Source organism: Heloderma suspectum, chromosome 1, assembly GCF_057233095.1.
Source record: "Heloderma suspectum isolate Gila_16-S chromosome 1, 16-S_ref, whole genome shotgun sequence".
NCBI classification, from domain to species: domain Eukaryota; kingdom Metazoa; phylum Chordata; class Lepidosauria; order Squamata; family Helodermatidae; genus Heloderma; species Heloderma suspectum.
The window spans coordinates 370,250,169-370,265,901 of NC_139458.1; the positions used below are offsets into that span (position 1 = coordinate 370,250,169).

A 15,733-nucleotide genomic window follows, 5' to 3' on the forward strand; every position below is an offset into this window, starting at 1 on the left:
TCTCATTTATTTGACATCTCAGTTCCAGGAAAGGCCGCAGGTACTTACTGCTTCATAGTCTGCTAGCTCAAGCCGTGCTTTGTTTTGCATTGTTCGCTTGCAGAGGTAAACCGCTGGAACACAAAAAATAATCAATCATTTCTTGCTGTCTCCGACACTATCTAAAACCCCAGACATCATCATGATCTAAAAGCTTAATACGCTTTCCATTCAACCAGAGGTTCTTAAACATTGTGTCTCCACCCTATGTTTCAGTTTCAAAGACTAGGGTGTATTCAAACAGGGCTATTTTTCACTAAGATGCAGTGGGTGTCAAAAGCAATAATTCAGTAATTCTATGGCTCTCCTTGTCTACCACCGGAGGTAAACATTTGTGTAGACCTGAAATCTTTAATTGTTTCACCCTACTTACTGTCATTTATTCAAGAGAAAATGCACTGCTCCTGAACTAAGAGGGCTATGGACTGCAGCCTGAGTATATAACCTTGGATTATTAGTTATTTTGGAACCCCACATTTTGTGTGTGGGGGGTTCCTTTTTTAGAAGGTGATCTGACTATTCATGGAATAGAATGGTGTAGAAATTAATGATGATGATGAAGATGTAGGCCACATGTTAGTTTTTGTAAAACTAACCCCAATAGATTTTTAAAGGATTTTGATTTGCTGTAAAGAAATTGAAAGTATTCTCTTTGTTCCTTACACTGAAGCCATAACAAAAGCTAGCTGCTGCATGTTGGAGCAGGTGAAGATTCCAAGTTGTTTTTAAAGGCAACCTTATATATCACTGCAATAGCCCCGTCTGCAGCTAAAGATAACTAAAAGAAGACACTGATGGCAAAATAGCCAAACCTATTGAAAGGTATTCCCTTACCATTACCGCCTGAGCATCCCGGGGAATGTTTTCTAGGGAAGGAACTTCTGGGCTTTTAGAAGTTCTAGGGATATGTCTATCTGTCAATTCTGATTTCTCTCAGTTTCTATTTTTCCAGTCTTAAGTTCAGTTTGTCCTGACCTTTGAGAAATTTCGAATCTTCAGTTCATCTCAAACTCCGGGATTTTTTAAAAAAGAAGTTTGCATGAAAATTTGTACACATTGTTGTGTGCATTTCTCCTATCACATGAATGTTTGTATGCAATTTTGGCTAATGCACACAATTTTGCAAGCAATTTTCTTAATTTAATGCATTTTAATGTTATTTGACTAATATACACATGCTTGTACACATTTTTTGATTGGAGAACTCCATTGAAAAATTTAGAGAAGTGCAAAATTCAAATGATAACTGAGTTTTGGTTTGCGTGTTGGTGCAAAAGTGCAAAATTAAGTAAATTGACATTAAAATGTGAACCAAACACATTTCTCCTCCAAGCCTATTTAGAAGTTTGTTCTGTTTTCACTTGGTGAATAACATCTTTCATACGAACAAACTGGAGTCTTAGAGCAGTTTCCAATGGGGTCATTGAGCAAGCAGCCCCTCTCGTCAATTCCATTGCGCAAGCGGAACCCACCTCTTGGGCCACAAAGGTTTAATGTTTCCTATAGGAGATCTCAAAATAAGAGGAAATGCTCATTTCTGGATCGAGACAGGCCAACAGAGCTCCCTTATGTGAGCTCTGCTGATTTGCCCCATTCCAGAAATGAACATTTCCGCTCATTTCTGGTTGCTCCTGGAAGAGCTAAATCTCTGTTGCACAAGTGGTGGGTCTCAATTGCGGAATGGAATTGACGGGGTGTAGTGCCCCATCGGATACTGCCCATTATCAGGTGAAGATGCTGCCGTAGGCCTCCAATTGAGTGAAGAATAGGTGGTGAAGGGAAAGACTTCTTAAACACTTTATTTCCCAGCCGTTTGATTGCTCAGATCTTCACAACCATCAGCTACTTTTCTCCACAAGAGCTTAAAAAATACTTGGTCCTTGATATCTTTAACCGGGGGAGAAAAGCAACTGTGTGTGATTTTGAGTGGATAAATAATTGGGAAAGGAAGGGGGTTTTTTGCTCAAGCTACAGCTGCTGTAAAAGAAAACCTGATTAAAGAAAGCCCACATGGCAAAGAATCACAGGACTACATGTAACATGTAGTTCTCCCTTAGCACAAGAGTTAGGTACGTTTAAGACTATTAAAATCTCTATCAGTCTTAATCCATTGAAATCAATGGGATGTTGAAATAACTGAAATTAACTCCGACTAAATTAAGCTTCACTAGATTGAAATCCAACAATCTAACCTTAGTTGGATTTGTAGCCAGCTGACTTAAGTGTACCTACACAGCACTTCAGCCATTGGCTCTGAAGCAGGAAGTGAGGTCGGCGTGCCAAAGCGTAATGCTCCAGGGCCCCACTGAATCAGTGGACATCTTCTCTGATGCAGATTGGGAGGCATATCACGATCTGGTGCCACTCATTGTTGCACAGAATTAGTTTCCCATAATTAGACTTGCGTTGGCGCCAGCTAGTGTTAATACTCTAAATAATTATTACCTTAGCTCCTTGTGTCTACGGTCTTATTTTGGGGGCTGCATACTTCATGGTTTTTTTGGTAATCAGTGTGACTGCTTTCTGCTAAAACACAGGTTTGTTTATTTATTTGTTTATTTATTCATTTCATTTCATTTCTATACCACCCAATAGCCAGAGCTCTCTTCATGGTAAGGTTGTTACCACGTATCTTTTACAAATGACTACAGCTAATTAGAGCATACCAGAAGACAGACACAGCTTGTAAAGAGTTTGATCTAATTTGAAAAGCTGTATAAGTTTATGCTATACATTACATTAAGCATCCAGATAATATGGAAACTAGGGGGAAAAAATCACAACTAGAGAATTTGCATTTGTCTTCTCTTTTCCTTTCAACCCATACAGGTACTGTGGTGCAGCTCGCCTTTCATGCAGCCCCTCTGTCTTGACTGGTTTTCAAAATTTAAACATTATCTGACACTCAAGCAGGTTCCATTTCCTTTGACTTCAGTGGAAACAGACTTCTGTGTCCCTTCCCTTCACAATCTTATTCAGAATGCTCAAGTGGGCTCTGTAGGCAGAGATGGCATATACAAATGCCATTATTTCATTTGTGATATTATTTTATTCCATTTTTTAAAACTAGTAACACATGGGGAGAAGCTGTGGCCCCATGGTGTGATGCAAAGGTGCACATTTCCATCCACACTGACGAATGGATGGAATATGCATCTCCTTGTATACTATGCAGGGTTGATGGGGATATCATTCGACAGTGTGCATGCCAGTGAGCATGCACACCTGTTGATCTGCACTCATTTCCACATAAGCAGCCAGCACAGCTGCACTTAGCAGCATCCAATACCAACCTACTTATGGACAAGCAGGATCTGTGGATTCACCTATTTTCCCCCATGTACAACAGACTGCTTTGCAGGTGTATACCCACAGGGCAGCTCTTCTGTGTACTCAAGATTCCTAATGTATGTCTATGCCAAATTAGGGCAACCAATTAATATGAGAAAATAGGATTGCATTCTAGTAGGTTATGAATTGCCCTGTTACTGTGAATTCCTACCAAGAAACATACACAAGAGGCACTCTTGGCTCTTCCTTTCCTAGCAACAGTTTATAAATACACTCCAACATAATGGTCCCTTTTCAGGTTTTTCCTTGGAAAGGGGGGGGGGCATCTACTGTCAGCAGCTTAATTGTACCTTCAAACTCATTGTAAGCCCATATGTTTGTTTTTGTTTTTCTTTTTGGTCAGGAGGGACCAGATAATTATGAGATTCCAAACTGTGAACAAACAAGTGGACTAATTATACTTTACATACATTTATTTTGTAGGAAACCCACAGCTTTCTATATATAGGATGGAAGCTGAGTCAGTTGTTGAGACAGAACTAGACTGTACTTAGATGAAGTAGATAGTGGAGGCAAACTACTAACTTTTATGTCCATCTGACTTGGGAAAGTATCCAGTGCTACACTACCACTAATATAAATTACGTTGTGCTAGCTTACGCATCCTCTAGTGAATTGCCAATAGCGTTTGCTGGTGTGATGGGTTTTCCAGGTAAACCTGTCATGCCAGCAGACACTGTTGCCATTGTGCTAGAGGTTGCCCCTGCTAGCGCAATGTAATTTACATTAGCAGGAGCATCACATTGGATACTGCCCATAGCCTCTAAAATGTATTTACTGCATTTAATATATTTATATCCCACCTCATAAAAACAATTGGCAGCTTCAAATGCACATAGTAGAAGAAGAGCACATCCCCTCTTGAAGAAGAGGTCTATCTATTGTTACAATTATCTGTGATTATGACCAAGTTAAGAGTGTCCAGGCAGAATTACTAAGTGTTCAGATATATGCATGTTTGTCACTTAGCAGCTACAACATCAAGTGATGTACTGCATATGATGATACAGGAAATAGCCTTGATGGATCAGATAACACAAACACAGCTGCCATATGACCTGGATTTATCTGAAACACAATATATTTTAATTGAGCCAGTACACACATTTAGATGCCTATCAGGTAAGAAATCACCAAGAGATGCGATATCAAATTATGTAGATTCATGCTTGAATCAATTTTATGTTGAAGTGAGAGAAAGAAGGATCCCTAGGCCTCTGCTTGTGGGAACAAAGACGAAAGCCTAACTGACCTTCTACTTCCTTTGAGTGTGGTCTTTTGCTGGGGTCAACATTTCACTAAAATGGGTTGCTTCCAGAGGATACAAGCCTATGCTCAGGCTTCACTATGCATCTCACTTTGAAATATGAGTCCTTAAGCAAACATGCACACAGCATTGATATTCAATACCCCTCATGCTGTTTCATCCTTTCAATGCTCTAAAATGCTTACTGCCAATGATACTAATTCCTGTAATTTTATTCCTCATTATTCAAAATATGGAATTGAGACATGCATTCTGGAAAGGCAAGAGGAAACACTATCCTTGTGTTATGAATCCCCCGCAATACCTGAATGATTCTTTTCCGTACAACACAAATAACCAGAATACACCATTCTCTAATATACTCATACCTAATAATAATACGCAACAATTTAGCATATGAAGCTTTTCCTGGCATGGAAGCACAATGATGGGGAAAGAGTCACTTGCTTAATTTCTGCAAGGCAGGCTGTAGTTAAAAGCTCAGGAGAAGCACCTATAAAAATGTGATGCCCATTATGGCTGACAGGGGCAGTGTAGGTTTCATATCAGAAAAATAAACTTGCTGCAATGAGCATGTGGTGTACCATGAGAAAGAATAAGTACTGGGGTCTTCACAGACTTTGAGGTGGGTGCCATGCGTTGTCTGTATTTGATCTTCAACTACTAGATAACCTGCCTTCTGATAAGGTGGTCTGGCACAAAAGTGCTATTCATCCTTAGCTTTAGGAAAAATAATGAAAGCTATTTGACAGAGAGTTTTGGGTTGTAGAATCATGTCCTAATTCATTATCATTACCATTATAAGAGACATAATGTATTGATTACAGGAAGTTCTTAGTCTTCTGGTGTTGGTTGAGGCATGGCTAATAGTGTAAGCTGACATGTATGTACTTGGGAGTAAGCCCCACTGAGTGCAATGGAGTTCACTCCCACAAAACTGTGCATAGAACAGCAGCCACAGTTGCTTTAGCTATTTCTCCAGTCACTTACACAGAAGTGCATCTTGATCCCACCTAATCTTTGATCTGGTGGTACTCCAGTATATTGGCTACATCTTAGCTCAGTGCATGTGATCAGGGGTGAGCAACTTCAGAGGATCTGGGGGCCATTTTTCAGCCCCTGGAACACACACACACACATACACACCAAATTTGGCCACAAGAAAGAAGCTGCATTTCCGCTTTAAAACAAGGCATGCAAGGAGCATGTGCCTTGTTTTAATGTAAAACTGTGTTCTCCACGTACCTTGTTTAAGGTGGAAATGTAGCTTTTTTATCACCATCCCCAAGTACCAGCAAAATTCAATGGCAATTCAGCAGCAGCAGTGATTTGGGAATGGCAGGGGCCGCAAAACGGGACAGGTGCTGCATGTGGCCTGTAGGCAGTACGTTGCCCACCCCTGGTCTGCAAGGCCTACAGCCAGGCATGTTTCAGGTTTATAACAGCATGATTCAGTGTAGGGGGTAGGGGGAAGTACTCAATTCTGTTATTCTTTTTACATTATTTAGGAGTCAGGATTTTTACCTATAAAAATTTACATGTTCATAACATTACTGCCTTTTAGATTTCTGGTAGCCATTTTAGGAGGTACTTTTGCCTTACTAGCTAGGCCAACACTAATAGTTTTTGATACTATGATTAATTAATTACTATGGCCCCACCTGTATCCCCAGATTTTATTTGTGGCTGTTTCCCACAATGCATTACTTTGCAGGATTTTGAGCCTGGGCATGTTTTGGTCAATGGAACAAGGGCTTAATTTGAACAAGGGCCTAATATGGTCTAACCCACAATCTGTTTTCCAGGACCAGGACCAAGCCTTACAGTATGTGAGGGTGCATGTGTGCGTGTGTGTGTGCGTGTGTGTGTGTGTATATATATATATATATATATATAGTGTGTGTGTGTGTGTCACACATCTGGATCAAGGTGAAGGGTTTTAGGTTAAAAGGCATGTTTACATTTGCTTCAGCTCCAGGACTTCTGATTTCCTGACTGAGTTGGGCGAAAATGAGGTGCGCATGGGATTTAAGGCCACAGAGTAATTTGAACAACCGTTAAAACTGATTAACATACTCTCAGGCCACATTCAAGCAGAAATGTGCAAAAATATTTTTAGCCACCAGTGTTCTCATGCCATTTCCGAGTACTCTGAATCCAAATGTTAAAAAAAGGTTCTGATTTCTTGTTCTCAACTCCTTTTCAAATTTTTCACTCCATTACTATGCACTTGCTTCTTCAATTAATTCACTCTATTACTATGCACTTGCTGTATTAACCTTAAGACCATAACCGAAACCGTTTGTTCCTTTCATCTCAGTTAAATAGTACAGAAAACTATCACTGCAGCAGAGAAGAGCAAGGGCCACAATCCAGCACAATAAATACACAGCACAGTCACAGTACAGTGCAATACATTTCTTCATCAGGGGTTCTTATTTTTAATACTGCCAGAATTTGCATTTGTATCTTCATATTTTGTGTCATCAATAAATAAGCTGGTTCCTTTTGAAATATGTTGAATGTATTTCATATTTAACATTTAGTTTAATTTTTAGAGTCCTTTCTCCATATTAGACGGCATAAATATCAATATAGGAACCTATGTTTATGGTCAAGGAAATTAACCAGTTACATTGCTACATTCTTGCTGTCTTTGATAAGAATATCACAGGAGGTCATTGAATGAACCCTATTTTTTATGGAGCTGTGTTTGAAATAAAGCTACATCAAAGTAATTATGAATGCCTAATTATAGAACCATAGAATCATAGGGTTGGAAGGGGCCTACAAGACCATCAAGTCCAACCCCCTGCTCAGTGCAGGAAGCCTGATTCCCAGGCAGTCTCCTATCCAAGTACTAACCAGGGGATGTTAGTAAGATATGAGCATATGTGGCCACCTACATGAACAGATTCAGATCTATTTGGCCTGCTCTAAATCAGTTCTCTGCTTCGGGCACTCTAGCTGCTTCCTCTTGTTTCAACCTAAAATGAATGACAGATTTGCTACCTGTGAATTATCTTCTGAATCAGTGCATTTACAAAGTGCTTGGCAAAAAGAATGCTATTTTTGTATTCCCAGTTCACACACAGATTTGACCTCTGCCTTAGTAAACTTTGTAAACCAAAGCCAATCTTGAGCTCAGCATTAGCAGTTCTTGCCCTGGGCTTGAAAGTAAGGCCAAGAACGGCTTAGTGAAACAGATGGTTTAAATGGACTTTCATCCATACAATGCAAGACTCCGGACTGAAAGAGAAGAGAGATCCACACTGACCATAATCTGTGTTTTCCGGCTCCCAACAATTGGATGGCCAAAAATAGGGTGTCTGCAAAACAAAACAAAACAAAACAAAACAGAATTTGAAATAAGGGGGGAAAGGCAAAACACAAACATTACATGCATTTGATTTTATTTGTTTTGTGAAATTAACTGTCCTGGGGAGTTGCTAAGACTATCAACTGAACAAATGTAAATGTCATACAGCAAATAAAAATGGATACTGTGAATAACTTTGGTAGTTTCATTTATTTGTACGTAACAATGCATATAATCAGATGTTATTGTAAGGCAGGCCATTAGATGCGGAGGAGATGGTCTATATAACCCCCCCAACCCCGGCAACATTCCCCACTTCTAAATTGCAGGAAAAAGCCAATCCATGCCTGAAATCAATTTTCAGTATAAGAAAGGTGCCTTCTTTTCTATATGCTGTTACACTTCTGTACTGTATGCAAAAGGTTTGCTTGAAAGGAGATTTGCAGTGGCTATCTAGAAATCAGTAGTTATTTAGTTGCAGGTGTTAGACTGTAGCCTGGTTCCACTGTGCTCACCTCTGCTTTGGGCTGGTCAGAATTTCTTGGTCAATGCATAAAAGTTCTAAAGTAATCTGCACATCAAAATGGCTACAATGACGATGATGATTTATGGGCAAAGGAGAAACATTCTGTATATGATCAGAACAGAACTCTATACAGGAAAAGCAAAGCTTTTCTAGAGCAAGAAAGAAGCTGTGGAGAAAATTTTATTATAAGAATAATAGCAAGTTGAACAAGACCAATGATTATCTCTTTCTCTCCATAATTACCAATGTTCTCCATAATTATGTGATGTTCTAGAGCAAGAAAGAAGGTGTGGGGGAAAATTTATTGTAATAGTAATAATAAGTTGAACAAGACCAGTGATAAGTTTATCTCTTTCCCTCCATAATTATGTGATGTTTTTCACTGGATTCAAATTTCATGTGAAGAGCTGAGCGCAGTTCAAAATATATTTAGCCTAATATTGTTATTCTTTATTATACATCTACCTCTGATTATTTCAAACTATGGTTTTACTGCTGAACTGGTTGGGCCCAACCCTCTTGTTGGACTATACAGTTTTAATGACCATGGATAAGGTCCATACGCACTTGTGTGCATAGAACTGTGTGTGGGAGGAGATCCCACAGGGCTCAATGGAGGCCTTTAATTCCCCTGCCTCACTGATCCACGGTCAGAGTACACTGCAAATTGCCTGCTGAGTGGGGCTGCTAGATGTCACTATGGGAGATGTGCATGTGACTAAATTCTCCTCCACCAACCCTAGTATGATCAGAGCAATTCCTGCGTTTCTAACATGGCTCTATGCACATAGTGCCCGCAACTGTACACAGAACCACAGACTCGGCATCTATTTGTGTGCATGGTTCTTCATCTAGATAAGAGATATGTGTGCTATATGTATCTATGATACGTGCCCACTTCCGTATGTGTATAACTACTAGCTGTATCTCTCTACCCACTTCTCTCTTACACACACCCAATTGTACTGGCCAGCCAGTATACACTTCCGTTAGTACTCAACCACCATATCATGAATAGAACTCTGTCTTATTTGCACTGGGAAAAAAACACTTGCTAGGTGGAAAGCCAATAAAATAATGCAGTAATACTTACTTGGAACCGGTAAAAGGTGCCATCATCCTTCAATGTTAGAACATGGTCTGAGATAGGAAAGAAATAACCATGGGCTGCCATTAGCGTTCCTAAATGAAGGGCTTCCACTGTGTTAAAGGAGACAAAAACCATTGAAATGTTGTTTTTTAAAAATTACTCCCCGAAAAATGTTTGAACATTTTTTCTTCTGAGAGAATTTTTACCAGTTGGTGATAATTTAGTCTGACAAAATATCACTTATAGCCCCCCAAAAGGCTATACACTCCTGAAATTACCAACTCTTATTATATACGCTCTTGTTATATGCTCTTGTTTCTTATCATGGATCCTCCTTATTAACAGGTAGTATGTATCTGATTACCACATACTAGAGCTGGCTGGTTAAAGGAGAAGTCTAACACCTTCTCACTGAGTTAAGTGAAGAAACTTTGCTGAAGACTGTTCCAGATTCTGATTTTTCGGCATCAAAGATGTGGGCAGCCTAGCACTGTTAATTCAACGGCCTGGTTTGCATACAACAACAAACCATGGTTTTAAAACCTGGGCTTGTCAGGGAAGAGACAAGTCAGAGTTCCAGTTTTAAACATCACAATAAACAACCCAGGAACAGAGTGTACCTGGGTTGTTTATCTGCTCCCACAGGCAGGAGGAGCCAAGCGAGAGTGCTCAAGCTGCAGTGACTAGCGTGCTGGCTTGTTCACAAGAACACAGGATTTAAAAACAACAACAACAACAACAGTCCTGGATTATCATTGCAAACTGGGCAATGGTTGCTTCCAGCCACTACAACAACAACAAAAATCAAACTTAGATCTTCAACAGTAATTCACTACTCTAAGGACCAGTTTACACAAGCAAAGTACCTCCAAGCAATCCAACAAATGCCTCAGTGATCTGGGAACTCACAACAGGATTCGTATCTGTGGGGCTGCTGCTTCACATATTTCATTTTCACACATGATTCCTGTAACCTGGGGCATTTAGAAACATCACACAGATGTCATCCACCTTTTGTGAAACAGCCCTGAACCTCCATACATGCAGAAAAATGCTGTTTTAAAAGTGAGTGACCCATCAATAAATATGCAAATGTCATTGGTGCCATTCCTCTTCCAAGAAAAGCCTCAAACGCCTTGCAATAACAAAAAGGCTAACACAACATACTAAGGAATTATGTAAGCCAGGCTTTTTCAGCCGTCTGTCATAACAAGGATAGGGCAAGAAAACTACATATCACATTCTTTTAAGGCAGACACAACTGACTTCAAGTTCAAATATTTTTAGCAGCCGCAATGAGGACACACATTTGGCGCCAGGATGCCTGCCAATATCAAACTTGGGTGATCCAGTGCTGATCAGTGGGGCTGGGCCACCCACAAACAAGCCAAAGGTTTCTGCACACCTACGAGAACCACGAGGTATGGTGAAGTATATGCCCTTTAAAATGAACCCCCCTCCCGCAAAAGGGCAAAAATTAAAAAATGAGAACTAGAAGACTGTGCATGCATGTCATGGGTTCGCCCTGGTCCATGAACATTTTTGTCTCCCCTCCTCCCATAGGGGAGAGGATGGGCGGGTGGAGGCATGCCAGACTGGCATGCGAGCACAACGAGAGAGGGGCTCATTGCCCCCACCCCAACATCCACAGCCTCGGGCACCATGGCTGTGGCCCTGCTCACCCTAGTCGGCAGGGCAGCAACAACCCCCTACACACCTGTCTTCACCCCGCCCACTCACGCACCGCCAACGGCTGGCCCAGACCTACTGAGGAACTCCTGCCTTCAGTGACTGCAGCTGCCACCTCCACCACCACCACGATGGATCAGGTGGAGAAAATGGGGTCAGGTAACACACACATACTCAAGGTACATCGCAACATGTTATTGTGGGTCCCACTTCGAAACAAAAGAACCATTTCTGTTCATCGGGTATAAAAACCCTGTGTGATTCACAGGAGGCATCGTTCCTAAATAGCTTAGGGTAGCTCCACACAGTATGACGGCTGGAGGGAATACTGGCAGTGTGTGGAGTGTTCCTAAGTTAGACTCAAAGCAGGAAGTAGTAAGAAGATGGAGACAGTCATCACAGTATATAGCAAGGGGCGCTCTTTACAGACTTAGACCTGGGATGTGCATTGTCTTTTCCCTTCCATCACCAGGCTCCTCCCCTTTCCTCATGCCTCAAGGCATAACTACAGGCCAGATCTGGGAGCGAGGTGTGGGGAAAGATAGAGAAAACTGATTTTCAGCAGAGTCTTGAAGTAGAGCAGGCTACTGCTGACAAAGGGTAGTTTAGCAAGACAAATAAATCATGAGTTTAAAAATAAAAGTGCCTAAGTGTGGACATTTATCCAGAGTTCATTCTATGCTGTACTTTTCAGCAGATGACTGGAGACTTAGGCGTCATGATGTGAACTTTCAGCTAGAACAGCGGTAGATGGAGACCAGCAACACAGCTCGCTGCTATGACACACATACGGAAAAGTGAATTTCTTAAAAAGACATCTTCATTTCATTTCATTTATTATATTTCTATACTGCCCCATAGCCAAAGCTCTCTGGGCGGTTCACAAAAATTAAAAACCATTAAAATACATTATATAAAACAGAAACTATGTAATGACATAGAACAAATAGCGCACGCAACAACATATATCTAAAACAATTTAAAACAAACAGCCATAGACAATCAAAAGACTAATTATACACTGCCAAATGCCTGGGAGAAGAGGGCAGTTTTAACCTGGCACCAAAAATATGACAACGTTGGCCCCAGGCGGGACTCATCAGGGAGATTTTTCCATAAATGGGGAGCCTCCACCAAGAAGGCCCTCTCCCTTGTTGCTGCTTTTTGTTGCCACATCTTGAAAACCACTTTTAAATAAACTGTCAATATTGGTCTCATCTGCTTAATAACAGTAGCAGCAGAGTCCATAATATTTAGGCTTGTACCCGAAAATACACCACAACAGCTATCCAAAAGCATCCAAACAGCCACCTACCCAGGATGAGGCCTAGGAAATCCTTGTCACTGTCAACCCCTCCAAAAAATCCAGTTTGATCTGACATAGGTGACCCGCCTACTGCTCTCTCACTTTTGAAATTAAGTCCAAGAGCCTGGGGTGGCAGTGGTGACTCTTTAACAATCAACCTTTGCCTCCTCTTCAGAGGCGGGGAAGTAGTAAGCCACCAGCTGGAGCAGAACCAAAGAAAGCAGCAAGCTTTTGCTCCAGAAACCCTGCTGCCTTTCTTGCCAGCCCAGCAAAGGAATAAAGGATAAAGGAAAGATGTATGCAGGTACCACCTTGTAATTCTTCCACATCTCAGAGGCATGAGCTAGAAGAGATCGTCCAAAAAGAGCCCCTAAATCCGTCTTTCCCAACCATGGGCCCCCAGTTGGCCTAGGTTTTCCATCATCTCCAGCTAGTGTGGTCAAGGGTTGTAGTCCAACAACATCTGGGAAAGGCTGCCTTAAAGTAATGAAATTCAAGAAGATTCCCCTTTCTCAGCATCCCCCCTCTTTTAAATTCATTTTTCTGCTTGTTTCCTCATTCTCTCATTAAAGAGCAAGTGTTCTACATAACCCCAGGCAGTGCTGGCTCCAATGTCAGTGGGGCAGTGAATCGGCTCCAGATTTCAGTCAGAACCAGTCAAAATTCTAAAGGAGCTTCACACCTCGGACAGTTTCTTTAGAGTTCTGACTGAAACCTGGAGTGGATTTAACACCCCACTGACAGTGGAGCCACCAGCCACCACTGGCCCCAGGCACAGCAAAGGCCTTTGTCACCTTTGTCCAGCCTCATAGGGTAGGCTCCAAAGAAGCATCTCCCCACAGAACAGCAGTGCAAGAACACTTCCCAGGCTCTTTCCACCTGTGAATGCTATTATGGCCCCCTGCCACTTACTTTGTTTGTTTGTTTATTTATTTATATTTACTGTCAGTAATTTACTGAAGACATTTATTAGCTGCTTTTCTATACATGTACCCGAAGCAATGTACATAAAACTACAAACCAATATGAGTAAAATACGAATATACTACAGGCATCCAGTTTTCTTTAGAGAATAAGATACCCATTACTCATTCAGAGAGTGGCATTAACATCTTGCTGGAAGGCCGTTTTTTAAATATAATTTCTTAACAAAAAATTATAGAAGGAGCACCTGGAACTGGAGATAGGACAAACTCTTTTCATATTGAAATTCAACTAATAAATACTTGAATCAAATCCCACAATTTCCATTCCAGAATGATATTCTGAGCACAATGGAACATATTCTAAATAATGATTTTCAGAACTACAAATATAGCTTTCACTTCCAAAATATAAATATAGCTTTTACTTCATGGTTACTATAGCAGTTGAAAGCTAACTATCAGAGATCTCCTTTGGTCTGCATTTTGTGAATAGACGCTTTCAGTTTACCAGGGACAATTTGGAGCAGATGTTTCATTAATGTGTTCTTCCAGCAACCCAGACAGGCGAGATTATTGGGCATTTATTTACCTTTTCTGTGCCGGAAGGGTAGTGGTTCTTATTACTGAGATATAACAGGCTTTTGTCACAGGTCAATGAGACATTTCCCCATGTGCTCTCAAACTTTCCTTTTTTTCTAGATAAATATGTGTGCTTAGCATTTCAGAAAGATTGTTCTACATTTGGGAAAGGTGGTTTTGAGATATGGCAATTGGCAATTAGAGGTGCTGTTTATTTTTATTTTTTTAAGCCCTGTGAAAAGTATTTGTTGGCATTGTTCCAGCTCTGTATGTATCGTCTCCTTAGCCACATTCAGGCTCCACGTTTATTTCTCTCCTAGGGGAAAGGAAAATCCCATTACAGGCTGCATGAGGGGAAGGTCCTTGTCCACATTCCCACCCACAGTTATCTAAATAATGTGATACAGGGGGCTGTGGAGGAAGCAGGAGCCACAGGAGTTGGGGTCAGGTGTCTGAACTGCCTATGTGCTCTGACACAGGCCTCTTGGAGTGTCCTTGTCTTGGGGCTTTTCTACATGAGGCTTTTAACTTGCCATTTTACCGAGGCTTCTGCTTCTGGATTCTTTGTGGATTTAACATCAGCTCCTTTACACATGTTTTTTTTTCCGGGGCTTTTCTTTCTCTGTCTTTCTATATGTTTCATTACACAAGCACTACGTGGTGCTGTGGTGTAGCAGAACTGCACAAATACATCAGGGTCTCATGCCGCCATTCACAGAAATACCAGACTTTCCTCATTTGAAAAAAAAATGCTATAATGGTTGCAAAACACGGGAGAGGCTCTGAAGGATGACGATGTCATGTAAAACACCCGCAAACTACCATGAGTGAGGAATCACGAGCACACAATAAATGCCTCATATAGAAATGCTCTTGCAGTGGCACTGCTAGGGTAGGGATGTCAGAGAAACCCATTTGGAGGGTGGAGCTTGATGAGCTTCCCTTGATTCAGCCCCCTGGATTTCAGCCCTGAGGAGCAGTGCTGGCTCCAGGCAAGACACCCTCAACGGGCCCCACCCTTAGTGAGTCTACCTTCACACTGCCATTATCACCAGCTGCTATTGCTCCTCATTTACTCTCTCATCTTTGATAGCACTTGCTTACTTGATAGGTAAAAAACCACTGGGCAAGTAGGCAGTGGCATGTACTGCCCCTCCTTTTCACCACTGCTGTTGTCTGGACCAGAGCAAGATAGCAGGGGAACAAGCAGGTTGCAGTGACAAAGAGGAGGAGCAATTCCAGGGGGCTGTTGTAAGTGGGCCCTTGCTGGATCCCTCGGCAAGTACCCAATGATGTACAGACTCTCAGCAAGTACCCAATGATGCCTACCTTTGGTGCCAGCCCTTCATGGGAGCAGAAGTCTGCTGTAGACAGAGCAGCCAAGCTGAGCTGAATTGAGAGCTAATGTGTGAAGAGAAAGGGAGCGAAACAGAGTTGAAGAGTGAAGAAAGCAAGCCATGAACAGTGAGCTTCCAGATCTTCTACCATTATATAACATTCATGAACTGTGTCTGTTCAGTACAGTTGGGATTCCTTTTTAATTTAATGTTTAATTTAATATTGGACTACCTTAAGTCCCTTCATGGATCACTGCCTTGTTGTGGCGAAGGGGCTTGCGTAACTCAGTGAAGCCATAAGCTA

General features: G+C 41.3%; 1 protein-coding gene across 4 annotated transcripts in view; it reads right to left on the bottom strand.

Annotated features, from left to right (window-relative positions):
- RGS7 (regulator of G protein signaling 7) overlaps nucleotides 1-15,733 on the bottom strand; it is a 260,822-nt gene that overhangs the window by 39,383 nt on the left and 205,706 nt on the right. For 3 of the 4 annotated variants that reach the window (XM_084832305.1, XM_084832310.1, XM_084832298.1), the window contains exons 5-7: nucleotides 9,596-9,702; nucleotides 7,935-7,986; nucleotides 49-113 (exon numbers count right to left, since the gene is read on the bottom strand). In XM_084832305.1, coding sequence (XP_084688431.1) covers nucleotides 49-113; nucleotides 7,935-7,986; nucleotides 9,596-9,702 — 224 coding nt within the window. Of the gene's footprint in view, nucleotides 1-48; nucleotides 114-7,934; nucleotides 7,987-9,595; nucleotides 9,703-12,898; nucleotides 12,957-15,733 lie in introns of those variants that run through there. The other variant, XM_084832318.1, reaches the window with a different exon arrangement.